We start from the raw sequence: 20,350 nt of genomic DNA, 5'->3' as shown, positions 1-20,350 counted from the left end.
CTTTAGAAATACTTTTGTAGCCTTTTCTAGCTTCATACATCTCTACAATTCTTCTTCTAGGGTCCTCTGAAAGTTGTTTTGATCGAGGCATGGTGCACATAAACAGATTTTTCTTAAGAGCAGGTTCTATCAGTAACCTGACTTTGTGTGTCTCTTATTTTTAAAAAAAAAATAGGGCAGGGCACCTCTACAACCCACACTTCCAATCTCATCTCATTGATTGGAACACCCGACTTCAAATAGCTTTTGTAGAAGGCATTAACCCCAGAGGTTCACATATTTTTTTCCACACAAATACATGTAATATTGGATCATTTTTCTTAATAGGTAAATGAACAAGTATCTAGTTTTGGGACTTGCATGAAGATCTGATCACATTTTAAGTCATATTTATGTAGAAATAGAGAATTCTTTTATTTTTCATTCCATTTATTTATTTATTTATTTATTTATTTTTACAGGGTTCACAAACTTTCTAGCACCACAGTATGTACAGGTGATGCTCCCTATAGTATTCTTAGAGTTGTCAATAAAGATCACTTCCACTGTGCCTTTAGACCAAGGATTCCCAATAATTTTTATGTCATGGACAAGTACCATCAAGCAAGGGGACTGTAGACCCCAAGCTGAGAACCCCTGCTTTAGATGGACAAAATCTATAGTGCTTTGGGGAAACAACAGGGGAGAGGTGAGAGGTAGTTAAGGATCCTGGTGATGACTTTTACTGTAGCAGATAGCAGGGAGTCCCCTCTTATGTCATTACAATTGCACTTGTCTCCTTCCTTGAAGCAATTCATAATGGCATCTTGGAAATACCCAAAGTATATCTTCCTCTTCCCTGATGTGGATAATGAGATTGCAGATTCATGACTGAAGATTTTCATAATCATGAAGATCCCATTAACCCTTTCCCAATGAGGGAGCGTGCAATACTGGATCTGCTATTAAGGAATGAGACTGGGCAGGTGACAAGAGGTTTGTGTGGGGGAACATTTTACATCCAGTGATCACAATGACATTTGTTTCAAACTAAGTTTGCAAAGAGATAGGTCTGGTCTGCAGGTTGAGATTCTAAATTGGAGAAAGACCAATTTTGATGGTATCAGAAATTATCTGACAAATGTGGATTGGGACAGGCTGTTTTCTAACAAAGGTGTATTTGGAAAGTGAAAAGCCCTCAAAAATGAAATTTGAGTACAAAGTTTCTATGGGTTGGTCAGAATAAAAAGGTAAAGATAACAAGTCTGAATCAGAATCAAGTTTATTATCACCGGCATCTGTTGTGAAATTTGTTAACTTAGCAGTAGCAGTTCAATGCAATATACAATAATATAGAAAGGAAAAAAAAATAAATCAAAAAAATAAATCAGAAGAAGACAAGCCCTGGGTGACAGGGGTCCTTAATAATGAATATTGGCTAGTACACAAGATGGAGCTAGCTAATTTTACAACTTTCTGTAGCTTCCAGGGCACTTTTCAACCATCTCAAGTAGCAGACCTCAATGGATAACATTTGTAGGGAACCTTGGTTTTCAAGGTGTATTGAGGCCCTGGTTAAGAAAAAGAAAGGAGGTGCATAGCAGGTATTGACAAGTAGGAACAAATGAGGTGCTTATGGAGTACAGGAAATGCAAGAGAACACTTAAGAAAATCAGGAAGGCAAAAAGAAGGCACGAAGTTGCTCTAGTAGACAAGGTGAAGGAGAATCCCAAGAGATTCAACAGGTATGTTAAGAGCAGAAGGATTACTAGGAACAAAATTGGTCCTCTGGAAGATAATCCATGTGTGGAGCTGACAGAAAGGGGGGAGATCTTAAATGTATTCCTTGGATCTGTATTTACTTGGGAGACAAAGTCTATAGAAGAGAAGTAAAGCGGCATCAACTTCATATGTTAAAAGGGACTGTCATATGTTAAAAGATTGGAGCAACTGGGCAGTGTTTACACTGGAATTTAGAAGGATGAGAGGGGATCTGATTGAAACATATAAGATTATTAAGGGATTGGACACGCTGGAGGCAGGAAGCATGTTCCCGCTGATGGGTGAGTCCAGAACTACAGGCCACAGTTTAAGAATAAGGGGTAGGCCATTTAGAACAGAGATGCGGAAAAACTTTTTCACCCAGAGAGTGGTGGATATGTGGAATGCTCTGCCCCAGAAGGCAGTGGAGGCCAAGTCTCTGGATGCATTCAAGAGAGAGTTAGATAGAGCTCTTATAGATAGCGGGGTCAAGGGATATGGGGAGAGGGCAGGAATGGGGTACTGATTCTGTATGGTCAGTCATGATCACAGTGAATGGCGGTGCTGGCTAGAAGGGCTGAATGGCCTACTCCTGCACCTACTGTCTATTGTCTATCGTCATGGACACTATACAGATTACAGAGGAGGAGGTGTTTGCTACCCTGAGGCAAGTCAGGGTGGACAAATCCCCAGGGCCTGACAAGGTGTTCCCTTGGACCCTAGTTCAGTTCATTATTTGCTGAAAAAAGATTTAAATTAGCAATGCTTTGAGAGAGGTCTTTCAGACTTCATTAACAAATTCTAGCTGAACGATCTATGAAAAATGTATAAAAGAGAAACAGAACAAAAGCTGTAATTTCTTGGTTTTGGGACCTTCAGATAGTCTGGACCCTTCCCAGGAAGGACAGTCAACTACCAACCTAGAAAAACTGCAAAAGCAATAACAATCAGACCTTGTTATATCACTGCTCCAGAGTAATGACCAGCTAGGTTAGCAGGTAATTAGTACAACCATACCCCACACCTGAAGCTCGAGGCACAAAACATACAATATGGCCTTGGACTTTCCATCATCTGATAGAATTTAAAAACAAATGCATTTGGTCTCATTATCCATTTATAAATGAGGCAAGAAAGCTTATACAGTCGGCCCTCCTTATCCGCGAGGGATTGGTTCCAGGACCCCTCGCAGATACCAAAAAACGCTCAAGTCCCTTATTCAAGCTGTCTCAATGTGGTGGACATTAGGACCCAGCAGCAGAGCTCTGAATCTGCAGAGTTTCTGTTCACGAAAATAATCACGATTGAAAATAAAGTGGAAATAATAAAGTGATCGGAAAGGAGTGAAACACCATCGGTCATTGGAAAAGTGTTAGGCTACGTCAGTCAACGATCGGAATAATTTTAAAGGATAAAGTGAGAAAGGCCCTGCCCCAATGAAAGCTACAATCATTACTAAGCAACGCAGTGGTTTAATTATTGGGTTTTGGGTTTTTGATCCTCCACATCAACCCAGCACGGAGGGAGAGCGCACTCGGAAGCGGTCTGTCATTGGATTGAACTCAGGAACTTCTGTTCGCGAGCCGGCGCTGAAACATACATTAAGTATTTTATATGCATAGAAAGGTAAAATATATACTATATACTAAGACAAACGTTTGACTGACGCTAAATAATACCGGATGTACCTGTTCTGACTTACTTAGTAAGAGAACTTCCGATTTTTTCGATTCCGATCCACGATAACCTACGCACATCCTCCCATATACTTTAAATGATCTCTAGATTACTTATAATACTTAATACAATGTAGATACTATGTAAAATAGTTGTTATACTGCATTGTTTAAGGAATAATGACAAGAAAAATGTCTGTACATGCTCGAACAACAAGTGCTGGAAGAGCACTTCCGGGTTTTCTCAACTCGCGGTTGGTTGAATTAATGCATGCGGAACTTGCGGATAAGGAGGGCTGACTGTATAGTACTCTGTAAGAACAATGGCTACAGATTTATGTTTCACCACAAAGGAGAATCCAAGATCCCAGCTTGAACTGGCGGCAGGGGGAGAAATGAATTGATCTATCCTACCAACAGGCATCATAACCAGACAGGTCAAAGTGACCATCTTACCTTGCTTGACTCAACGTTTGTATTGTCATGGTTGACTCCATTTTTTACTTCAGGTTGAGTTGGAATGGACTGTGGGGATAACATTTGACCTGAAGGAAAATAAAATTAAGACACTTGAGAAGTAGTCCATATTTGAAATGGGACATTGCTGCTATTAGGACTTCATTCTTTTAAAATAATTGAAAATTAAACATAATTACATTCACCAAAGTCAACAGTCTTTGGTCCCAGGTTATGCCAACATTCTAGCTCCACAAGCAAGAAATAATAAAACACAAGAGGAATGGTGCTGATGTAGAGGCCATTGACGGGAGGTGTCAACTTTCCCTCTTTCCACAGATGCTGTTTAACCTACTGATAATTTCCAGTGTTTGTTTTTATTTAATTTTTCTATAATAGTCTTTTGCTTTACACCCTGCACCCCTCCCCCACCCCCTGCCAAGAAAATCTATCAAATCATTTCATAGCTATTACAGACATAACAGCTCTTCAAGGCTGTTTGTGGGTTGCTTCCCAAGCAGAGTACTGGCACATAGGTGGGATAATAACTGAGGAAAAAATATTTCCATAGGAGTGCATGCAGTGGCCCCCTGCTATAAATACAAACATTGTTGCCAAGCTATCTATCTCAGCTGGGTTGCCTTGGCCCTCAGCAACTTAAACTACCAAGGACAACTTTAATTCAGTGATAAACAAAGGAAGCAGGAAGACAGTTCTTGAAAGGAGTGGGGAGGTGAAGGAGGACAAGCTGGAAGGTGATAGGTGAAACCAGGTGGGTGGGAAAGGTAAAGGGCTAGAGAAGAAGGAATTTGATAGGGGAGACTGGACCAAGGAAGAAGGGGAAGTAGGAGGGACATCAGGGAGAGGTGATATACAGGTGAAGAGAAGAGGTAGAAGGCTAGAGTGGGGAATAGAAAAGCGAAAAAAAAAAATTACCAGAAAAAGAAATTGATATTCATACCATCAGGTTGGAGACTACCTAGACAGAAGATGAGATGTTGCTCCTCCAACCTGAGAGTGGACATTTGTGGCATAAGAGGAGGCCATGGACCAATATGTCAGAACTGGAATGGGAATAGGAAGTAAAATGGTTGGCAACCCAGAAATTTTGCTTTTGGCAGATGGAGTGGAGGTGCTCTACAAAGCAATCCCCCAATTTACATTGGGTCTCACCAAGCAAAGGTGGCGGCATCAGGAGCACCAAATATAATAGACGACACTAACAGATTCTCAAGTAAAATATTGCCTCACTTGGAAGGACTGTTTGGGGCCCTGAATGGAGATGAGGGATGTGGTGAATGGGCACCTAGCTATGTCTGCCTTTTCGTTGGCTGTGTAGAACATCCCATGTTCCAAGCTTTCCCTGGTAATGCTTCCCAACTCTTTCCATGCTGCATTGATGACTGCATTGGTGCTGCTTCATGCACCCATGCTGAGCTTGTCAATTTCATCAACTTTGCTTCCAACTTCCACCCTGCCCTTAAATTCACTTGGTCCATTTCTGATACCTCTCTCGATCGGTCTCCATCTCTACAGACAAACTGTCTACCGACATCTTTTATAGACCTACCAATTCCCAGGGCTATCTTGACTATACCTCTTTCCATCCTTTCTCCTGTAAAAATGCCATTCCTTTTCTCAGCTCCTTTTCCTCCACCAAATCTGTTGCCAGGATGCAGCTTTCCTTTCCAGGACATCAGAGATAGAGCCCTTAATAGGGCTTCTTGTCCTCACCTACCATCTCATGAGTCTCAGCACCCAACACATTCTCCGCAACTTCCAACATCTCCAAAGGGATCCTACCAAACACATCTTTACTTCCTCACCACTCTCCACTTTCTGCAGGGAACAGTCCCTGTGTGATTCCCCGTCCATTCATCCCTCCTGGCATATATCCCTGTGAGAGAAATGTTACACCTGCCCATTCACCTCCTCCCTCACCTCAAACAGTCCTTCCAGGTGAAGCAACACTTACATGCAAATTTGCTGGGGTCGTCTATTGTATCCAGTGCTCCCAATGCAGCCTCCTCTACATTGCTGAGACCCGATATAAATTGGGGGACTGCTTTGTTAAGCACCTCCACTCCATCCACCAAAAGTGAAATTTCCCATCCTCTTTCCTATTCCATCTTGTCAGTCCATGACCTTCCCTTCTGAGGCCCTTCATGATGAGGCCACTGTCAGGTTGGAGGGGCAACACCTCATTCTGTCTAGTTAGCTTAATGGTAACATCAATTTCTCCTACTGTAATTTTTTCCCTCCTTTTTGTTCTTTTTTCTTTTCTCCTCCTCTCTTCTTCTGTTCCCCACTCTGGTCTCTTACTTCTCACCTGACTATCACCTCCCACTAATGCCCCTCGTTCCCTTTCTCTCATGATCCACTTTTCTCTCCCATCATATTCTTTCTTCAAGCCCTTTGCCTTTCCCACCCACCTGGCTTCACTTATCTTCTGGCTTGTCCTCCTTCCCTTCTTCTCAACTTCTTATCCCTTCCTTTCTAGTCCTGATGAAGGGTCTGGGCCTGAAACGTCGACTGTTTATTCCTCTCCATAGATGCTGCCTGACTTGCTGAGTTCCTCCAGCGTTTTGCGCATATTGCTCTGAATTTCCATCAACTGCAGAATTTCTTGTGTGTATGTTTTTACAACTCTGATATTAATGTTCTTGCATTTTTGGCAAGTGAAACATTGGATAGTTCAGTGTTTGATTGTGATTTTAAGGTTTTACATATTTACACTTTAGCATTGAAATCCATCTTTGTTTTAGATTCAGATTCCAGAGACAACAAATCAAATTCATATATATAGTCAACAATTTGAATTGAGTGGGCTATTAGCTGTGTCAGTTTCATTAATTATGCCAATTCAGAGACAACTAGTGAACCGATCAAATTAATGAGCTTGATAGTATCAACAATTCTTCATGCTTGGAGTGCAAGTTCCTACCAGAATAATCCTAGGAACAAATTTACACCCTGCCACTCATTTGCAAACAGTGTGGTTATATTAATGAGCTGAACCACAGGATATTTAACAGCTAAACAAAAGTATTTTTTTAAAATTCCATCAGCATTTCCTGCAGTATTTCAGAGGTCACAAGCTGACTGAAGAATTTCGGTAGAAATTTTGTTAAATATCTCTGTGTCCCTTACAATATCTGCAAATACTTCCAGAAAAACAACAGAGCTCAAAAGCTTCACTATTCAACCTCAATGACTTGGCAGGCAAAATAAACCAATTTCCAGTGAGACACATTTACTGTTGCCAGTGCCTTTAGATACACTTGCAATCAATCATGGTAACTTATCTCTTTACAATAGGAAGGACATAATTGCCTTTTAGAGGCATTGCCTGCAATGGGAATAGAAGCAAATTTCAATACTTCTAATTACTCGTTTGGGCAGAATCGTACTGATGACAAATATGGAAAATAAGCAGTGGAATAAATAGTTCCAAAAGAGCTTAATCTATCAATGTATTTGTATGCCAGTAGATCACTCTCAAGGAAACCAGAGGAAATGCATGTACAAGTCCATTTATTACCAACAGGTAATTATGACCCGACAGGTTAAGGTGACCTGTGAAGTAAATCACATTTCATGCAAAGAAATTTGTGAAAGTTGATTTTCAATTACAGGGTTTGTAGAACAGGGTAGTTAAGTTTTCTTGAGTAACACTATCTTACTATTTAGTTTACCTTGTCAGTTTTGGCAGGAACAAATTAGTAGAAGTAATTTCTATTTAAATGGATAACTCTCAAAACCCTGGTGGTAGGGAACTTGCTACTAAATGAATGGATGCTGCAATGATTGGTGGGGCAGGTAGTGGATGAGAAACAAGGGAAGCAGTCTCTCTTCTCCTCCCCCTCACCTGCAGAGATGCCTGCAATGTTCCCTTTGCCTGCTCCCAAGGTATTAAGTAGATGAAATATTCTCTCCAAAGTTTGGGGGACCTCTCTTAACATAAAAGTGAGCAGCAAATTGAGGCGTATCAGGGATCAGGAGCAAAAGCCTAAAATAATGCCAAGGTTCACAAGCTGGGAGTCACTCATGAACCTGACCCCCCCATGAAGAATAATCAAGGCTCTGTCCTGATTTGAGATTGTAGGTAATCATAGATCTGAAGAAAAAGAATGCAGTTTGAATTGTGGCTCTTTAATTAGCAGTTTTAGAAGGTACAGGATTAGTAAAACCTGGTGGCTCTAAGTGAATGAGAGTTGACATTTATCTCACCACAAGATTAAAAATCTCAATTCAGTGTATTTTGTGTTGTTTTAATGTTGATGTTAATTTGAGTTCCATGCCAGAAAAATACTGCTGGAACAAATGAAAATCCTGTTGAAAACACAGGTTGCAAAGTCTCAGAGATAACAAGCTATCAGAACTTGTCCTACTCTGGTTTAAGACAATTTTCAACAGCACGGCACTTTCACTTTTTGGGGAATTGTGCAAACAGTTTTCAGTTGGCCTTTTAAAAAAAATATAATGTACGTCACTTCCTTGTCTTGTAAACATTTATGCCTAACCACTGAGTCACTCTTATATATGCTGTACTGAAACACTCAAGCTCAAAAGATTTAAAACCTTTTCCTTACCAGCTTTGTCCATGGAATGAGGTTCAGATTGCTTTTTCCCAACCTCTGCAAAAGATCTGACAATCGGAATGAGATTGTTTCTTTTCTTCTCAATCTGATGGTGATGTTTTTTCAGAAGAGCTTCACGCACTTTCGCACGGATGTTTTCATCCAGTTCCATGGATGCTTCCTGATGATCAAGAATCATGTCTAAAAGAGGAAAAAAAAATCAGACATTGTCACACAAATAAAAAAATTGCAATTAAAAGGGTCAATTTAGCAACCTTAATACTTTCCATTTCATTAAACAAATCTCATTTAATTGCCAAGTATATAGAACAGTTATTTGTATTATACATTTTCTTTAATATATTTGGAAAAATCATTTGGGAATTGCTTATCTGGAAGAACATTCACACCATGAAACCATTTAAATTCTTTTCTAAAAAAGACCTTTGAGGAAGTTGTGCACAAGAGAGCAGCCACTAGTCTGGCGATCACACATAAATGGCCACCAAGAAAAATAAAGAATGTAGTTCTAGAACAAGATTTGAATGCTCATAACACCCGCAATTTCATCCATCAACTTTCAGAAGCAGCATTTTAACCCAATTCAGTCCAGATCACCGATTTCCATTAAATTAACTTTATGATAATCATCATACATTCTTTTGGAGAAAAGAACATTCCTCCAGTCCACCTTGCAATTTAAAATGAACTTAGAGGCAAGATTTACTGAGAAATCAGTTGAGATATAACATTAACCTATTAGTTGATTATTCACCTGTTGATAACAACAGCATTGTAAATGCAGATAATGCATAAAGCTGAGACTCTCTTGGTTGTCATCCTTAATGCTGATCCATGTGGCTGGCAAATGGTTTTTGATCTCACAATGATGACTGTTTCATATGAACACATTTTAGGCAATTCTACTCAATACTAACAACAATACTGGAATGGACACATTGCAGATCAAGGTTTCCTGTGAGCATTCTCCCTTAATGATGTTAATGATGGAAATAGGAAATCAATTCCCGCAATGTTACCTAGGTAGATGAAAGGAATTTAATCATTCCCCAAACTGATTCCACCATGCCATCTGAACTTGCATTCTTCCATCCAACAGTATTAGGTAGTTTTGTTTTAAACACCCTTTCATCAATGTCATTCATTTCCATAAAAGGCAAGATTATAGAAAAAACTTGAATTTAAAAAAGGTGGAGTACAGTATCTGGCCCTTGGCTTTATACCAGCTGTAGCTGGTGCATGAAAAATATGAATGCATTTGAATGGAGCCACTTCAAAAAGATGAGTGTTATTTTTTTAATATTAATAATGTTTTAATTTGCAATTAGTTTCAAAGTGAATGTAGATTATTAATACTTTAAAAAAAAAGTTGAAAAAGTTCAAAACAATTGCAGATAGTTGAAAATAGCAGCACAAGCTGTCAGAAGGCCATCAGGACAGTCCGCAGGCACAGCCTTGGTTTAAAATGCCAGAGCCATGGTTGCTGTTTGCATCCTGCTCCACTTCATGGAACAACTGAAGCAGTTAGGTCACGGTCATTGAAAGCTACAAAATTATGGAAAAAGGAGGGGGCAAGAGCAGAGTAGGGCTTATTATGACACAGAACTTAGAAATGAATTTCAAGGCTCAGTTCATTTTTTCCAACCTACTCTTTTTGCTGGAATTCCCAAGTCTACCTTTCTATCATTTTTGTCCTTTCATTCATGATAATGGCCTTCACTGGAAGCAGCAGCTCTTCAGATGAGGCTTGAAAATACTTTTTTTCCAAGCAAGTCCAATATGAAGCTATGAAAACAAGTTTTATTGTATTTTCTTTTCATTGCTCTTCTTAAATTAAATAAACACAGTTTAAGTCACCTTCACCTTTGTATTCCAATTCCAATTACATGGTGACTCATGTTGTAGAGAAATGCTCATTGTTAATGTTTCCATAGTAACACGAGATAGAAAAGTTGCACAGCAAAGTTGTTTAAGCCACAACTTGCTCATAAGATGACTTTTCCCTAGCTTACCATATTTCACTTAGCAAAGTTATTATTGATATTTACCACCACCTTTACCCATTCATCTTCCATGATCACAGGCAATGAAATCAACAGTTGAGACAGATGAAAAGGAAATGAAATAATTAATCTCTTGCACCCAAAGACTGGTGACATGCTTAAATTAAAAACCGAGAACTACACAATCCATATGAACCCCCATTGCTCAACTGAGGAAACCAAATTCAAATTAACCATGAAAAGCCAAAGTAAACAAATACATAGAATATGGGTCTTTAGAACTGTGCACAATACAAATGAAAAGGTGTCAAGGGCAAGTTAAATTAATGTTAGGAATGATAAAACTGGCGTAATGATGGACATTTTTGTACAATTTGTACTACTAATATGACTTAAACTGTTTTGATGAAACCACTGTTCTTGCATTAGACGTACTTGCAATTTCTTGAATGCTGTTTGCTTGCATGTCCAGCAAAACTGTTCCATTAATGATACAGCTCCTCAACTCGAACAGGCTGTGCAATGACAACGTGGCAACATACGGTTTACTCCAACGGTCTCCACCATCCTCAACATCTTCCTCAAATTTCAACCACCTGTCAAACCACAGAGCATGTCTGTTTGAATTGAATACTAAGCTTTTGCAAAAACATTTGGAGCCAAAAAGTTAGACAGACATACTTTATTGATCCCGAGGGAAATTGGGTTTCGTTACAGCCGCACCAACCAAGAATAGTGTAGAAATATAGCAATATAAAACCATAAATAATAATAAGTTAATCATGCCAAGTGGAAATAAGTCCAGGACCAGACTATTGGCTCAGGGTGTCTGACACTCTGAGGGAGGAGCTGTAAAGTTTGATGGCCACAGGCAGGAATGACTTCCTATGACACTCAGTGTTACATCTTGGTGGAATGAGTCTCTGGCTGAATGTACTCCTGTGCCTAACCAGTGCATTATGGAGTGGATGGAAGTCATTGTCCCACAGCTAAAACATAGCTGTTATGAAGACCATTGATTACATAGGTGGAGGAAGAGTGAATACATGAGTCAACCAGATGCAAACATTGATTTCTGTATTTGTTTTTAGTATCTTAAGGACACACAATAAGAGGTTTTTCTTATTGACAACAGATCATGTTATCAGCTAAAACCTTTCTTTTGCTCTCATTCATATGGATGATTTAGTGTTTTTATGTGATCACATATTTGTGGGATAATAAATTACAGTTTATTGCAAGGAATTATAACAGACTAAAAAAGATGTGTCACTATAATTTGAGAAAGCTTTATGACAACCAATGTGACAAATTAAATGGAGCTTCTTTTAGGCAAGCCTGTTGCTGATTACTCCTGGAATCGAACCCCATAAACCTCTTACCTGCAATATTTTCTTAGAATGAAAATATTACACAGTTCACAGACCTGGCAGTTTCTTTCCACTCAGCATCTTCACCTCCTCGCATGCAGATTTCATCAAGCTCTGTAAAGAGTTCATGTGGAACGTGATCTTCATCATCTTCAGTTCCCAGAATGAACTGAACTCGCTGAGAAGGGGTGTCTAAAAAGCAAATGCAGTATAGCAGGTTATTAGACTGTAATTGGTTGCTTTTGATAATAAATGACACGTGTAATCACCATGAGGATCCTAGAAAGATTTTGAGATCGTGTTAAATCGTTTTCGGATTTCATCCTCATCAACTGTAGTGAAATGGCTTTGAGACTGCAGCTGTAGTTACAAGCAAAAGATGCGCCTCAATGACCATACCCTTACTGTAGTATGGAACTGGTTTGAGGGCATTCAAAACACCTAACATTTGTTTTCCTTTCCTATGATATTTTTCTCCATTGACCGAGAGGAACAATTCCATGCCAGTTTCTCAGTAGTTGGCAGGATTTGTTTCTTCTACTAGTGCTCTGTGCTGCCTTTATTCCAAGACAGATTATAGAACATAGAACAGTACAGCACCTTTGGCCCACAATGTTGTGTCAACCTTTATAACCCTACTCCACAATCAATCTCACCCCTCCCTCCTGGACAGCCGATAATCCTCCATATTTCTAACATCCATGTGCTTGTCTTTTAAATATCTCTATTGTATCAACCTCTACCACTCTACCACAACCACCCCTAGTAGAGAGTTCTACCTCTGACATCTCCCCTAAACTTTCCACCACTCACCTTAAAAGGTTGTCCTCTAATATTGGCCATTGCCACCCTGGGTAAAAGGTGCTGCCTGTCCACTATCTATGCCTCTCAATCTTATATACTTCTATCAAGTTGCATCTCATTCTCCGTCACTCCAAAGAAGAAAAAGCCCTAGCTTACTCAACTTTTCCTAGTTGGTAATTAAGCAACAAGATCCATTCAGAATGTGTTTAGATCCTCAGGATACTGGACTCATAATGAATTGTGACACTACCAGAAACCTAACAATGCAGAGTGCAACTGGACACTATTTTCTCACTGGCAGACCCCAGTCAGTTTAGATTGGCAACATCTCCTCCACAGTCTCCATCAGCACAGGTGTACCACAGGGCTGTGTGCTTAGCCCCCTGCTCTACTCGCTTTACACTTATGATTGTGTGGCTAAACACAGCTCCAATGCCATATTCAAGTTTGCTGATGACACCACTGTTGTAGGCCGAATCCAAGATGGTAAGGAATCAGCATATAGAAGGGAGGTTGAAAATCTGTCTGAGTGGTGCCACAACAGTAACCTCTCACTCAATGTCAGTAAATCCAAAGACTTGGTTATTGATTACAGGAGGAGGAAATCAGAAGTCCATGAGCCAGTCCTCATCGGAGGATCAGAGGTGGAGAGCATGAGCAACTTTAAATTCCTTGGCCTTATCATTTCAGAGGAGCTGTCCTGGGTCCAGCACGCAAGTTCCATTACAAAAGAAAATAGGCAAGCAGTGCCTCTACTTTCTTAGAAGTTTGCGCAGACTTGGCACGTCATCTAAAACTTTGGCAAATTTCTATAGATGCACAGTGGAGAGTATACCAACTGGCTGCATTACAGCCTGGTAAGGAAACATCAATGCCCTTGAACAGAAAAGCCTGCAAAAAGTAATAGATAAAGTCCAGTCTTCACCACCATAGGTAAAGCCTTCACCACCATTGAGCAACAAGGAACCCAGTCACAGGAAAGCAGTATCCATCATCAAGAAACTCCCCCCCTCCGGCCCCCACACAGGTCATGATCTCATCTCACTACTGCCATCAGGAAGAAGGTACAGGAGCATAAGGTCCCACACCACCACGTTCAGGAACAGTTATTACCCCTCAATCATCAGGCTCTTAAACCAGAGGGAACTTAACTCAACCAACATTGAACTGTTCCCATAACCTATGGACTTACTTTCAAGGTATGTTCATCTCATGTTCTCAATATTTTTTGCTCATTTATTACTAGGTTTGTTGTCTTTTACATATTGATTGATTGCCTGTCTTGTGTGCAGTCTTTCATTGATTCTATTATAGTTATAGGATTTAATAAGTATGCCTGCAAAAAAGAATCTCAGGGTTGAATATGGTGACATACATGTACTTTAATAATAAATTTACTTTGAACTTGTTTGACCTTCCACTGTGTGTATCCTTCAGAAAAAGTTTTAATGGGTGAAATACAACTGAATTAAAAGGTCACTTATACAACCACTTACTGCCACAGATATTTGTTTACCTGCTTTTATTTCGACAAAAGAAACCCACAGGTGGTTTTAGTTTGGGACAGAACACATCTGAATTTCCATCAAGAATGAAATTTAGACCAATTTACCCCTCCTTTTAAGCACAAGTATTACAGAAGCCATTTTACACAAATTTTAATATGATAGTAATCACTAACAACACGTTGGGAAATTAGACGAGCATTTTTGAGCACAATTCACCTTAGCACGCCTTGTATTTCTGCAGCATCATTCATGCATGTAATGACTTTATCCAGTGCACAATATTCCTGCCTTATCAATAGAATTTGAAGAAATAACATGCAACTCATTGGCTTTCATTTATAAACCCTAGTAAAGTAACTGACAAATCCTACAACAAATCAGTGAGATGATGTGATTTCAAGGACTCAGGCAGGGACATTGATATGTATCATAGCTTGCATCTCCTGCATTAGTTTTCAATGCTGTACATGTTACAATATTACATATTGCAAACTTTCAAAATCATGTAGAGCACAGATATGCTTCAGTCTCTGCTTGAATAATGAAAGCCATGCCTAGAAATTTCCTGGGGACACTCAATGTTACAACAGAGTACAGTACAGGCCTTTGACCCACAATGTTGTACCAAAATTTCAACCTACTCCAAGATCAATCTAATCCTTCCCTCCCACATATCCTCCATTTTTCTTTTATCCATGTTCTTATTGGAGTGTTTTAAATATCCCCAATGCATTTGACTCTTCCACCAACCCTGGCAGCACATCCCATGCACCAACCACTGTACAAATAAAACCAACCTCTGACATCTCCACCATCCCCCCACCACACACCCTTTATAAGCATGGTACAACCAAACTTTTATAGAGCTGCAACTTTACCTCACAAATCTTAAACTCAATCCCCCAACTAATAAAGGACAACACACCACACATCTTCTTAACCACCCTTTCAACTTGTAAGGCAATTATGATAAATTTATGGACAGGAGATCCCAAGATCCCCGTTCCTCCACACTGCTAAGAATCCTGTCATTAACCTTGTATTCTGCCTTCATGTTTGACCTTCTAAAGTGAATCACTTCACACTTTTCAGGATTGAACTTCATCTGCCACTTCTCAGCTCAGTTATGCACCATATCAATGTCCTGTTGTAACCAACAACCTTCTACACTATCCACTACACCATCAATCTTCATGCAATTTGCAAACTTACTAACCCCTCCTCCTTCCCTTTTTCACTTCCTCAAAGCCATTATATTATCACAAAGAGCAGGGGTTGCAGAAAAGATCCCTGTAGAACACCACTGGTCACTGATTTCCAGGCAGAATATGCTCCATCAACTGCCACCCTCTACCTTCTGTGGGCAGCCAATTCCAAATCCACACAGCCAGGTTTCCCTGGATCCAGAGCCTCTTCACTTTCTTAACGAATCTACCATGAGGAACTTTGTCAAATGTCTTATTAAAATCCATTTACACCACAGCCACTGCTCTACCTCCAATTTGTTTTCTTGTTGCCTCGGGGAATTCAATCAGGCTTGTGGAAAACAACCTGCCCCTCACAAAGCCATGGTCACTATCCCTGATCCCCAAGCTTCTCCATACACTCATGAATCCTGTCTCTAAGAATCCTCTCCAATAATTTGCCCACCACTGATATAAAACTCACTGGTCTACAATTCCCAAGGTTATCCCTATTACCTTTCTTGAACAAAGGAATTTTTGCCACCCTCCAATCCTATGGCACTATTCTTGTGGCCAGTGAGGATGCAAAGGTAATCGCCATAGGCACAATAATCTCTTCTCTTACTTCCCATAGCAACTTGGGGGATATCCTATCTGGCCATTATCCCAATGTTTTTCCAAGTTTCTACAGGCTGATTGATTGGAAAAAAGAATGCATATTTAACTGAGAAGAAACCACCCTTTTGAAAAGGCAGGCAAAATTTTACCCATATTTGCACTTTTTAATGTAGTAACCATTTATCACATCAGCTAAAGCAAAATCCAATTTCTAGGCTATGGTGCATGATCACAAGTAGCTCTAGGCTGCGAGAGCTCAACTGACTACATGGCATCAACAGGAACACTAATGAGATACTATCATTATGAGATAGAAGCAAGGTGAGAGCTACCCAACCTCCTCAGACCAATGCACAATTCTGTGGAAGCCAAGAAGTTCCAACATGTTGGGTATCTATGTTGAATTCATGCTCAGCTTTGGACAGAATGGTCACCGGGCCCTGCACACATTCTGATTCAGATGCTTCATTCTTTGAGCCATTATGCACAAACTCATTGACTGCCTAGTATGTCTAGCTTTTCCTGGTGTCTACCAATCTGTTTTCCTTGGTACAATAGCTCTTCAAAGTCAATATGCAGGGCCTCTGAAACAGAACTAAAACATGATCTTGTCCACAGGCAAGCTGATGCCTCTGGCTGGTTTCCATCCTAATTCCTGCAATCAAGAAAAATAATTCACCATGCATCTTCTGCCAGTCTTTTAGCTGATGGGTCAGATCGAGTGACAATGCATCTTCAGGAAAACTAAACTCCTGTTCCTGAAGTTGCACATGGGGTAACATATCTTCAGCATCTGCAATGAAAGAGAAGGCCATGGTTAGCCTTTTTTTAAAAAAAAGAATGGAGAGTGAAGGGGCTGTTCGTAGCAGCTGCCAGTCTGGCAATGCAAAGTGCAAGGCAACATAGAAGAATGATTGCAAGAGTGTGTAGAAATCCTCACAATGTTTCTTCCAGCACTGCCACTCACCATGGCCATGAATCTCATCTGCCTCTATGATGGCCTTTGTTTCATGATGGGGATGGTGCACTAGCAGACTTTGTCTCCTCTGGACAGGTCCTTCTGTCAAAAATTATGGTGCATTAGTGGTATCCTTAGAGGTTAAAAATGGTGCACATTTCTCTCATGTATTCCATAATGTGCAGTACAAGATGAGAGTAAAGGGATATATAATTGATTTCTAATTCCCATTTTGTAAGGTGTTAAATTGGTGCTGTCAATTCTTTGTGAATAATTCTGGAACAGCAATGCAAACACTACAGTTGCTGGAAATCTGAAAAAAAAAAGAATGACAGAAATACACAGCAAATCATGCGGCATCTGTGAAGAAAGAAAAACTGAGTTAACACTAGAAGTAAAACAGATGCTGGTTTTGCCCAAACAGGTTGTGGTCAAAGTAACAATTACTGTTTCAGGTCCAGGGCTTTTCAGAAATGGCCAGTTCTTATGCAAACAAGAAAGGCTGCAGTTACCCAAAATTGTTGAGTTCGAAGGGCTTCAGCATACCAAAGCAGCAAATGTGCATGTTTTTTCTTCATCTCTGTCGTCATTTCTCCACTCTGCCAAACAAATCAGCTGATTTGAACGCATTCAAACCAGGGATTTTGAGCAATTTCACTGAGAATTTTTATTTGTGAATCAAATGCTCCTTTCTCAAAAGAAAAACAGAGAAACTTGTAATGCATGAAAAAAATTGCTCAATTTGTGCCAGGTTAGTTGGGGAATGGTGGCAGACAGCAGTCTTGAGGTCTTGCCAGTGACGTTTGATTGGTTTAAAACATAGAAAACCAGAAGTACTGTGGTGAACTACATATACCTGCCTGGACACGCCCCCCCGCTGACTGCTCCTGTGGCTCCTCCCACTGACCGTGGCTCCTCCCACGGACCCCGGTATAAAGGTGATTGGAGACACAGCCTCGGTCTCAGTCTCCAGGATGCAGTGTGGTGGTCAATTGCTGCTTGTTCTTTCTTCCAGCCAATAAAAGCCTATATCTCGCCTCACGTCTCCGAGAGTTATTGATGGTGCATCAAGTACAATACAGGCCCTTTGGTCCACAAAGCTGTGCTGAACATGTACTTACTTTAGAAATTACCTAGGGTTACCCCTAGCCTTCTATTTTTCTAAGCTCCATGTACCTATCCAAGACTCTCTTAAAAGACCCCATTGTATCCGCCTCCACCGCTGTTGCCAGCAGCCCATTCCACACACTCACCACTCTGTTAAAAAAAAAAACTTACCCCTAATATCTCCTCTGTACCTACTTCCAAGCACCTTAAAACTGTGCCCCCTCGTGTTAGCCATTTCAGCCCTGGGAAAAGGCCTCTGACTATCCACACGGTCAATGCCTCTCATCAGGTAAGGTCTAAGGTTAGGTCTCTGACTGGACCACTCAAGGACATCAATTTTCTTCATTTGAAGCCGTAATATAGTTGCTCTGACAGTATGGTTTGGGCTGTTGTCCTGCTGAAAGACAAACTTCCTCCCCAGTTTAAGATTTCTGGCAGAGGCTAGCAGGTTTTTATCTAGGATCTCTCTGTATTTAGCAGCATCCATCTTTTCATCAATCCTGACCAGATTTCCAGTGCTTGCTGCTGAAAAGCACCCCCATTGCATGATGCCACCTCCACCATTCTTTACAGTAGGGGGAGTGCTACCTGGCTGATGTGCAGTATTAGATTTACGCCAGACGTACAGCTTAGTGTTGAAGCCAAAAAGCCCCACTTTAGTCTCATGTGACCATAAAACTATCTTCCACGTCTTTATAAATTCTTCTAAGTGATGCTTTTCAAAGTCTTTACAGGCAAGGATGTGCTTTTAAAAAAAAATAAAGCCAGGGGGTTTTTCCTTGCCACTCTTCCATAAATACCTTTTTTAAAATGCAAGGCCACGAACTTCATCTCCAGTTGCAGCCACTGACTTCTGCAGCTCACTCAGAGTGACTGTTGGCATCACAGTAGCCTCTCTTACAAGTGCCATTTTCAGCTTAGAGGTGTGGCTGTGGTTTCATTTTTTTTTCCCACTTTTTCCCCCACAATGGACTGCACTGAGCTCCAAGGTGTGTTCAGTGCATTTAAGATGGTCTTGCACCCTTCCCCAGATTTGTGCTTCTCTATTATCATTTCCCTGACTTGCCTTGAATGCTCTTCATTTTGGTTTGCTCTGTTGAAAATCTACCATACTGATGGACTTTACAGAGAGAGGTGATCCTCTAAATTTTCTATATCAACAAATTGGGTGAATTGATAAGGTAATAAGTATACTACACCCGAGGAATGTTAGCATGAACGCAGTTACAAGGGAGATAAATACTTTTTCAGCCCCACAATTTTGGTTTTCAATTTTTAGTAAATTGTTGACAGGTTTTGTCATTTTTCTTTTGATTTAACATGATGCAGTTTTGTAGATCAATTCAAAAAAGTCCAACTTCAATACATGTTAAATTTTAAAAATGAGACAGTAAAATGTGAAAATATTTATGGGGGCTAAATATTTTTCAAGGCACTGTACAACCAAATGAAACAATGTTCTTCTGGACCATGGTGCACCCACAATACATAACTATATCAAACACACATGAAACAAAATATTACCACAAATTAGCAAGAAATAATTCAAAAACATGTGAAATGCATAGCACAAATAAACAGCTCTCTGTCCTAATGATGAGGCCTAGGTGGTGGCAGGGCATTCATTAGGTCTTACAGCCCGAGGGAAGAAGCTGTTCCCAGACTGGTGGTTCTAACCCTGATGCTCCTCTACTTCCTCCCGATGGTAGTGGGTCAAATAAATTGTGGGATGGGTTGTAGGGATCCTGAACAATGCTTTGGGCCCTTTGTATACAAAAGCTCCCTGCAAATGTCACAAATAGGGGCGAGAGGGAGTGTGGTGTTCCACTTGGCAGTTTTTACTGTCCTCTGTAAGGTCTTGCAGTCTTCAGTACCACACAATGATGCAGATAGACAGGACAGTCTTGATGGTGCTCCTGTAGAAAGGAGTTAGAATGGGGGTGGGTAGCCTTGCATGTCTCAATCTCCTCAGAAAGTGTGGACGCTGCTGTGCCTTCTTGACTAATGAGGTGGTGTGGTGGCTACAGTTACAGACCCCGCAACCCACCTGGGTCATAGGGGTGCCATACAGATGAGCACTGCACCAGTTACCTCCATCTCTCACGGTTGTGGGAAAGTGCCCGGGTTGTGGCAAAGCTTTCTTTGGTCCATATGCAATGCTGTCTGTCCATTTCTTCCTCTGTCTGTCTCCATTTTCCCCCTGCACCATTCCCTGAAGAATGGTCTTTGAGAGTCCACTTGATCTTGTTATGTGGCCTTGCCGTCTGTTTCCTCTTCTTTACTGTGGACAGTAGATCTTAGTAGTGTCTCATGTGCTGGGTGATG

At 40.5% G+C, this 20,350-nt stretch overlaps 1 protein-coding gene across 5 annotated transcripts in view; it reads right to left on the bottom strand.

The window, feature by feature from the left end:
• Positions 1-20,350, bottom strand: part of LOC140741109 (electroneutral sodium bicarbonate exchanger 1-like) — a 205,331-nt gene that overhangs the window by 81,364 nt on the left and 103,617 nt on the right. For all 5 annotated transcript variants that reach the window (XM_073070876.1, XM_073070875.1, XM_073070871.1 and 2 more), the window contains exons 4-7: positions 11,903-12,038; positions 10,912-11,072; positions 8,465-8,653; positions 3,873-3,961 (exon numbers count right to left, since the gene is read on the bottom strand). In XM_073070876.1, the coding sequence (XP_072926977.1) occupies positions 3,873-3,961; positions 8,465-8,653; positions 10,912-11,072; positions 11,903-12,038 (575 nt within the window). The remainder of the gene's footprint in view (positions 1-3,872; positions 3,962-8,464; positions 8,654-10,911; positions 11,073-11,902; positions 12,039-20,350) is intronic.

This window comes from Hemitrygon akajei, chromosome 18 (genome assembly GCF_048418815.1).
Source record: "Hemitrygon akajei chromosome 18, sHemAka1.3, whole genome shotgun sequence".
Lineage (NCBI taxonomy): Eukaryota > Metazoa > Chordata > Chondrichthyes > Myliobatiformes > Dasyatidae > Hemitrygon > Hemitrygon akajei.
The sequence above is the reverse complement of the archived record's forward strand: the minus strand, read 5'-3'. Positions and strand labels throughout refer to the sequence as shown.